This window comes from Austrofundulus limnaeus, unplaced genomic scaffold (assembly GCF_001266775.1).
Source record: "Austrofundulus limnaeus strain Quisiro unplaced genomic scaffold, Austrofundulus_limnaeus-1.0 Scaffold310, whole genome shotgun sequence".
NCBI classification, from domain to species: Eukaryota; Metazoa; Chordata; class Actinopteri; order Cyprinodontiformes; family Rivulidae; genus Austrofundulus; species Austrofundulus limnaeus.
In genome coordinates this window covers 360,069-369,480 of record NW_013952712.1, presented here as the reverse complement: position 1 = coordinate 369,480, position 9,412 = coordinate 360,069, and the positions used below count along the sequence as shown (strand labels likewise).

Here is a 9,412-nt window from a genome sequence, read left to right as displayed (position 1 = left end):
CACACACACACACACACACACACACACACACACACACACACACACACACACACACACGTTTGTGAGGGTTACACCAGTTCAGTGTGTGTAGTAATTATCCCTGCCACTTAGGGGCAGCATCTACATAACCTTAACCCTAACCTCACCTCCACTCCTCACCCTGCAGGGTGACCCGAGCAGAGGAGGAGGAGGAGGAGGAGGGGCGAGGAAGCACAGGATGCTGAGGGATCACTGCTGCTAACTTTTCATTAATCACTGCTTCACCAAACACCTCTGTGGAAGACGCTCTGCTCTAATGGGCGTTAAGGACAAATATTCTGAATGGCTGGGGTTTTGAATGAACAGAGACGTTGTGGTTTAGTATCTGCAGTCAGTGAAGTTCATATAACTTGGCATAATCTGCCTGTAACTAGTAAGGGCATTCCAACAGCTTCATAATGTACTTGGACAAATTCTGGGACTTCGARGGTTAAAACTCAGAGCAGCAAATGTTAAAAAAAATTCAGATTTTTAGTTCCCAAACCCTGGTCAAGTTTCAAACAGAACAGATCCCAAAACTGCAGCGTTGTATATCTCCACACAGCAGACAGGTGTGGGCCAGATCTGGTGTCAGGCTGGCACTGCTGATACGGCAAGTGGTTTGTCAACCAGATTGTGGGCCAGGTCTGGCAACGATGGCACTGCTTTAAAGAAGGAATGCCACAACTGGGCCAGTTGTTGTTTGGTATATGTGTTGCTGGCCCATGCGTGGACCACGTCTAGGCCACCACAGGGCTGTCCTTTCCGTTATCTGGTATGGGCATGTGGGTCATAACTGGGCCAGACTAAAATTGCCATTTTAGTCTTTACTCTTTTAGTTAAACTACAAAATAATAAATAAATAAATATGTACAAGTGTATGAAAATGTACGAATATTTTTTGTGTCATTAAACATTTTATAAAGATAAGTTTTTAATTTACCTATTAAATGTTCAGTGAACTGTGGTCTGAAACATTCTGGTAAAGTTTGCTGTTATAATATAGCCCATTATTACTGCTACATTTTCTGAATAACCTTAAGAGAATAGTAAATATTGTATCTGTTGTTGACAGCTTATTGTCTTTCAAGTGGGGGCCACTAGGGGGGCCTCAGAAAGCTGGGGGTAAGATACGATAAAAATTCAAAATTAAAAAAATAAATTTAATGTTTTAAATCATTATCATTAAATCAAATGTTTTTCAATCATTTTATGATATAATTTATAAAAAAWTATTGAAATGTTATTTAAGAGAACTTTAAGACAGCTATGATTTATTTTTTTAGTTTATCAGTAGGAATACAGCACTTAAAACATGTTATTTAATTAAATTTGCATGTTTAAAATGTAGTAATTTTTGAATAGTGAATAAAAGTGAGAAAAAAACCTTTTAAAAGTTGGTGTTTCTTTACCCAGTCTGTAGCACTGTTTGTGGGTTGACAAGAGCAGTCCCCAGCCAGAAACTAATGCTGTTTGGGGGGCCATGGGTTGGAAACCTTATTAAACAACCTCAGCTTAGAGAAATAGTTTAATCCTGACCAGATTAACAAGCTAACACCTACTCCATGCAATGCCAGGACCACAGTGGACTGCTGCAACTTTACAGCCACTCCAATTTTAAATTCCACAACGGCTCATGTGGATGGTATCTTATAAACCTTTTTACTGCTGTCAGTTTCACATTACAGGCTTATTTCAACAGAATATTATGATACTACTGCTGGAAATAACCGGTGTTGCACCAGAYGTGCTACAGCTATTTGTACTTGCAAATAACCAGAATTACATGTATATCTACTACAGGTAAGATAATAACTGCTTATTAACATTCCACTTCAAATGAACCTTTCATTTTGTTATTTCTCACTAATTAAACTGTTTCTCCAATCCCCCCGCCCCATGATCCYGTTCCTTCATCTGATTTATCTTGCCATCAACTACGTGTGGCTCCTGCAACACACACACACACACACGAGTGGAGGTTCTTAGGGGCCAAACTGCACCCTGTAGTGTTTGACACCTGCTCACCAACTGGGTGAGCGCTAACCCTGCAGAATCTCTAATCCTGGTGATTGGTGCATTAATGTGTGTGGAGAAAAGAGACTGTCAGAACCTTACCTTCCGTCTCTCCCTCTCTGGGTTGAAGGTTCCTAACCATGACTGCATCTGTAGACACATAATAAAAAGAAAGTGTGAGGGCAATTATTTAGGGTAAAAAAAATTAAGTGACTTTTTTTCCCCAGAGAGGAATGTTTAGAGGTCAGTGCCTGCAGTGACAAGCTGGAACAAATATCACATTGGCTATCATGCCAATGCAAAATCCCTCCACCCTCTCACACAGCCTTACTAAATTGCCCAATTCACACCAGAGCGCCGAGCTTAGAGGCAAGAGGGGAGCACTTAAACAGCTCCCAGCGTCTCACTAAAACGAATCAGCTCCAGTGCACACAATCTGACGGGTGAACAAGAAAACAAGGGGCACAGAGGAAAAAAGAAGAGAGAAATTTTTCTGGAAAAAAAAGTTTCATTGAAAGAGGAAAAGAGCAGAGCGAATGCTGCAGATGTGAGATCTCGGCAACTAACGTGGGAATACTTGTTTCGCTCTTCCTCTGTGTCCTCCCTCAAGGGATTGGAGGGAAAATGTCAACAGGCACGTGCAGACACACACACACACACACACACACAAGATCATGATTTGTAACCGGGGGGAGCAGCGGGCACAGAAAGTCAGAGGGTTCATGTGACCCACGAACATCGGAGATAAAACTCAGGAGGTCCTCTGTGAGCTTCATGCACAAAAAGGCAGCATGAACAATATGCACTAACAGCTCCTCTGTTCTGCCATTTATTAACTCAATGTTGCCATGGTTTCTCTGCGCTGACGTGATTGTCATTGTAAATCCATGTGTGGCTGTTTTTGTGCAGCATGAGCGAGAGAAAAATATATAAATAAAAAAAGGGTAGCCATTTGGTCATTAGACTGGACCTGTTCCACAGCAGCCCTCTTGCTATCCACCTGAGCACCACTATCCATCACTATCAGCAAACCCTGATAATAAGTGGCAATATAATTAGGCTTCCGTCAGGTTTCCCATGAACATATGGGCTTTTATTTCAGGCTCTCTTTAAGCAATAGTTCAGATGTTTTAGTGTGAGTGTTTTGTGAAAAAAGGTTGTGAACAATTAGTATCTTACCTGTTATAGACGGCTCTTTGAACAACCTCATCTTGGAGTTTAATTTGTAATGAATTGACGAGCTAATGGCTAGTTCAAATGGGGCAAAGAGAAACTGAAATTTACGTTGTCTTAAAAATTCAACTAAAAAAACGGATTGCTGTTCATGTGAATTCTTATTTAGAAACCTTTACATCTCCACCCACTTTGCATTGAACTGCATAGAATTTCCATTATTTTAAGCAAGAACATTCAATGTAATAAAAAACTGATAGTGATGTACAGCAGGGGTTCCCAAACTTTTCCATGCGATGGCCCCCCAAACATCATTATCTGGAATTTGAAAAAATTTGAGATTCATTAATTGAAGATGGCAGCAATCCACTTTAGCCTGTAGTGGGTCAAAATTTAACTTGCTATTTCCAAGCTAATGCTGTTCAAAATATAGCTACAACAATTAAGATGCTAATTGTTCAAATTCCTTTTATATAAACCCACCTAAAAAGATCTGAAGTAATCCTTTAAGGTACAGCACTGAGGAGAAACTTAGCCGGCTCGTGTTAAAAGGTGCATGTGCATATTTAGAACAATCCTACAGCCACTTTTCCAAATGTGAATCTTTAAATTTATTTTTGTTCTTATGAGCACTAAGATAAAAAAAAATAGATTCTGTAAATCAATGATTCACTTAGTTTTAAGCCCTGTCTTCCTTATCTTTTGTTTAGGAAGTGTGAAAACTCTGTCCGGTGAACATCCCACCTCTCTTCTGCTTTATCCTTTTCTGTGGCGAGTCGCCACGTACCCTGGTTTCAAAGCTTGTGAAATTCTTTCAAGTGAGACAGCCTCCAGCCGAAACGAGATAAAGCTTGAGCTCTTCATAAATATGATAGGGAAGGCAAAAAAMTATATGCCTATATATCAGGAAAAAAGGGGGAATGATGGACACTGAGCAAACGAGACAAACAAATGCAAAAAAGGAAATGAGGAAGGTGGAAAACAGATGCGGAGATGAGAAGAAAGAGGGAGAAACGGCCGAACGCTGTGAGATGAATGAGTTATGAGATGCAGCCACATTCATTCCCCCTCGTTATCACAGTCATGATAAAGAGCCGTGTAGCCTCTTTTCCCTTTTTTTGCCCCTCAGCTACCTGTGTGTGTGTGTGTGTGTGTGTGTGTGTGTGTGTGTGTGTGTGTGTGTGTGTGTGTGTGTGTGTGTCTGCTGTCGTCTCTGTGCTACCTGGTTATCTGCAGAATCTCTCTCACTCCATCGCCGCCCAAAGAAAGAATGCCAACATTCATGATAAAACTTCATTGTGAGTCTTATGAGGTTTCAGGCTGCTGCTCTTTTACTTTCTTTTTGTATTAGCTGAGTCACATCAAGAAGGAAGTGGGTGGGTGGGGGGGTTTAGATTTGAAAACTACAGGTGCTTGCTTCAAGGAAATGGCAGCTCTGCAACATCTATATGTAATGTTACACACAACTTCATGTGAAAAGCACAAAACCAAAAATCAGTTCATCACCAGACCAGGTTAACAGAGTTTAAAATGTTGAAAAACAAACCAATCTACATTTCAGGAAGACAAAACTGTCTACCAACAGCGTTTTTTTTTTAAAGAAATCCTCACATCAAAGAAACAGGATCCATTGAGGATGATAAATAAATAAAAAGCATATTGCTCGAGCAACAGTGTCTCTGATTTCTCAGCATGAAAAATACATTTAAATGTTCAAACTCGATTCCAAAAACGCTTTATTATTTGAGCAATAATTAGAAGCAAAGACCCTGGTGACCTCCAGTTTATTTTGTCTAAAAGCCAAAAGCTTTTCTTTTCACCCCTAGAAAACAGAAAAAAAAATCTAATTAATTTGTCTTTTTTTTTCAAAACTGTCTTTTTAAAAACAATCTAGGCTGATTGCAATCTGTTTATTAGTCTAGTTATGACCTTGAACAAGTGTATTTACAAACAAAATGAGTTGAAAGTAAACTTTTGTGAACACGTTGCAACTTTAGCATTAATTACTCACTCATAATTTTAACCTGCCTACAAACAGCAGCTTTAACATCTTTGGTTTTTACGACCAAATAAATTAAATGAGACAATCTGCCTAAAATGCTGGCTTGGGTCCAACTTGAGCTTTTTTCATTTTGACTCCATTAGAGGTTGGAGATCCGGGGAGTCTCTTAGGTTAAATGCAATGACAAACACAAATAAGCTCAAATTCATGTGTGCTGGTCCTGCTAGGTTGAGCACTCACCCTGTTATTGGCCACACAGATGATTCTGGCGTAGCAGCAGATCATCAGGAAGATGAGGCTGAAAAGAGGCACGTACCATCTGGAATGCAAAAGAGACAAACCATCAGTTACCTAAAATGAGCAGTGGAAATAAGAACATAATTACTGCTTGGGTTTTAATAAGCCTCCTTGTTGACTTGCTTCAGAAAAAATAACGAGAAAAAAAATCTTAAACTCACAGAATTTAGTTTTATTTATAACGAGCATGACCAGCATTATATGTCTTAAAATACTACAACAAAATAAAACTGTAAACAGAGCAATTAATGTGTTAAAATACTAACAGATTAACTCTGGACAACAAAAAAATCCTTTAATAAGATTCTTTCAAGAGGGCTTTCATTAGAAAAGGCCATTGTTTTGTAATTAGACTCTTATAATTGGACATAGTCTCAGGTTACTTTAACTTGTGCTTCAAACGTGAAACCTAACAACGTGATTTTGCTCACAACATCATTAAAAACCTGTATCGTAATTAAGAGAAGGCTTAATCACAGAGTATGACGACAGCAGCATCACTTGAAGGTATGCAGTTCCACCACCTTATTTGCATGCCAAGGTTTTAAACAAAAAAAACTCAGTAGGTCTTGGAATGAAGCTTTACCACACCAAATCTGAGCTCAAGATCGATAAAATTAAAGGAGTTGAGGCCATTTTTGTGTTTGATAAAATCAGTTAGCTGTGGTCGCCATCCTGAACAGGGTTGACTCTAAAGGTTCGTCAGCTGTACATCCAACGATTACTTTCTGAAAGTAATCACTGAATGGAAATACCATGATGGTAAAACTAATAAGAATGGTATGTGTCTTGGTGTTCAGCCTCATATTTGTTTGGCCTCTTGTTCAGCTGTCTGCTCAGCAACCCTTTTGTTCACTCTCAAAGCTTCCTTTCAGGGTGCAGCAAAGATACCTAAAATCCTACAGGACACACAGTTTCCTCAGCACCAAAAGGTAGAGACACAGTTAGAAACTGGATGGTGAACATAGGGTGACCAGATCTTGAAAAAATGAATTTGGGACAAAGTGGATGCTAATGAGGGACAATGTGGAACACTTCACCAATGCTATGATGTCATAACTTTGAAATAATTTTAAATTTCACWTTATATTAATTATTCTCTGCTTTGCATGTTAGTGAACAACATAGAGCTGAGCGGTATACTGGTTCGTACAAAAACTGGTCTTTATTTTTGTTATGAACATTCACAATACCAGATTATTGGTTTTAATAGCCTGAACACCAGTGGTGGGCACCAGTCCCCTAAAGCGCAAATGCGCTAATTGCAGAGCTAAATTTCTCCTTTGCGTTTTAGGCACTTTCTAAATTTAGAATTGAGTAGCGCTAATCGCAAATAATGTTCCACATTCGATCGTCGATTTCATCCAAAGTAAGGAGAAAGAGTCCTGTAACTCGCTAYGCTTTGTAGCCACATTAAAACTTTGTCATCATTTTCTTGAACACTGGAGGGGAAAGCCATCTCTTCTTGACACAATGGAGCTTGACTGTGTGGAAACTGTGACCCCTCACATAACATTGCGTTCACAGAGCTTTATACTCTGACTTACTGTCCTTCTGGGTGACAGTTTTCATTTAGTAGAGACTGTTCCCACAACTCTTTGCGTGGCAGGAAGCAGTTGGAGCTTCTTCATTGGGCAACAATCCACCTGCGGTTCTGATCTGCAGAACCACGTTCAGCTGTGCAGTTTGTACCTCCTTTCTGAGGGACACTGCAGCAATAAATATTAAATAAATAAATGAATAATAAAGAAAGAAACAAGGAACACTTTAAATTCACGTGCTTATTTTGAAAAGAACGTGTTCCTGTTTGTCCTGTAGCCTACCCAGAATGTTTTGCTTCAGTTTTACAACAAACCGTTTAAAATTACGAATATATCTGCATGTTTTCTTACCAAAGCCCTACCATAACGTAAGAAAAGGACCGAGAAGAAGCAGAACTAGCAATCCACAACTATTTTTTGTTTTAACACAATGATTTAAAAGTCTGTTTCGACCAATCACCTCCCCACTTTGTGCCGACATGTGCCAATCTGTGAAAGAAAATGATCTTACCACTAGATGGTAGTTAAGTGCTGACTTGTCTCTTACCTGAATGTTTTCTGGTAAACCGAGATAATCTTGAGATTTATATTTAGGTACCACTAAGTTTTATTGATCATATGGGCTTTTGAATTTGCGGACCTAAATAAACTGACTAGCGCTTTAGAAACTGTGCAACTAAAATTTGAATTAGCGCTGCCCACCACTGGCTGAACACGTTCAGAACGTTACGAGATGCAAGCCAGTAAACTGTTTCTTGGGGAACACTCTTCAGTGCAGCACCGCTGAACGTGCATGCAGGAAAGTGTCAACCTCTTCTTCCAAAATCCTACCTAAAAGTCTACTGACAGGTATTCACAACTCATTTTTTTTACCACAATACTCCAAGCGCTAACAGATCGTGCCAGAAATTGGATGAGATTGCACATCATGCTATTTTTAAGGTCTGACCAAAATATCTAACTTTGTGATTTCTCAACTTCAAACGACCTTAGTCTAAACACTGCTATGAATGGTGATGGGCAATGTGCATTCTTTTAGAAATACGTAAGCCTTTTATTAAAATTAGTTGCTGCTAAAGATGAAATTTACATAAAGTGCATTTAATTGGCTCTAAGACTGATTTACATTATGAGGGCTGAGAACTGTTTGCTGAGAAGTTGGCTAAAAAGATGATTATGAGTATTGAGGGTATGACTTGTTGAAATTAGTGTTTCTGGTCAGCAATGGGCCACATAACATTTTTTTATATAAAAGATGTGCAGAGGACCCAGAAGATGTGAATTGACAGCAAGGAGAGGAAAAGCCCCGACTCAGCACCTCTGGACCTCACAGTTCTCATTGTGCCGAGAGGTAGAACAAAAAAAGATTATGCCGGCACAGTGACAATATCAGTAATGCATCGCACTCCTATGGGACCGGGGTTTGCCAATCACAGGCGGCGTGGGTGAATAATATGTCAGGCATTTTCGGAGCCGGATGAAAGGGAGTGAGACGAGAAGAGGAAATGAGACGATGGCTTTTGTTGGAGTGGCAGCCTTGTGTTGCGCAACCTCTTAGGAGGTGATGTAAGCTCGGAGGAGTTTCAACCTCTCCCTGTAACCACGAAACAGGTCTTTGTCTTGCTTTGACAGACAGGTTCCTGGCCGCCACTTCTCCACTCAGCCTTAGCAACTCACGCCATGTAATCATGACTGCGCTGCTCCACGTCTCGTGAGAACTTGGCACTGACAAAATGCATCCAATAGTGAGTGAGTTAGTGAAGAGGATAGCAATGAAAAGTTATGAGAGGGAAATGGTAAACTGACATTTAATACAAAGAGAGCGATTGAATTTGTCCCTGACCTATAAACGTGTGGCGCACACTTTCAAATGAAAATGAATCGGGGAATAAATGACCAAATAGCCTTGGCATGTGTGCTACAAAGTGCATCTTTTTAAGGCATCTCAAAAGGCAAATACTGAGTCCTTGGCCTAATTTAGACTCATCTTCAATGCCCGAGGTCTAAAAGAAGCTCACCGAGTTCAACTTTTTTACTGGCAGGAGAAATCTGGGGCGGCAGGCGTTCATTTAAGTGCAGCACCGAAGGAAGAATCTGCATCTTGCACGATCGTGCCTTCAAATCTAATAAAGAAAATAAACAAGCCGAGCACGGTCTCCGCCTCCCGAGTGCGCATGTGTGCATCCACGCAGGTTCAATAACGGCATGGGACAATGATGAAAGCGTTTCAGGGGGAGACATGTGCAAGCATCACCTCAATGTGATTTAATAACCTGCTCTCTGGAATAAACAGCGTCCAATTACGCCAGCGCCCGTCCCGTTAATGATGGAAAGACGAGCTGGGGGAGGGGGGGTTGTGGGGAGG

The 9,412-nt window shown here is 40.2% G+C and overlaps 1 protein-coding gene across 1 annotated transcript in view; it reads right to left on the bottom strand.

Annotated features, from left to right (window-relative positions):
* si:dkey-100n23.5 (cyclic AMP receptor-like protein A) overlaps positions 1-9,412 on the bottom strand; it is a gene marked incomplete at its 5' end in the record, with an annotated part of 69,441 nt that overhangs the window by 42,707 nt on the left and 17,322 nt on the right. The window contains 2 exon segments of the mRNA XM_014021908.1: positions 2,137-2,184; positions 5,450-5,528. Of these exon segments, the coding sequence (XP_013877362.1) occupies positions 2,137-2,184; positions 5,450-5,528 (127 nt within the window).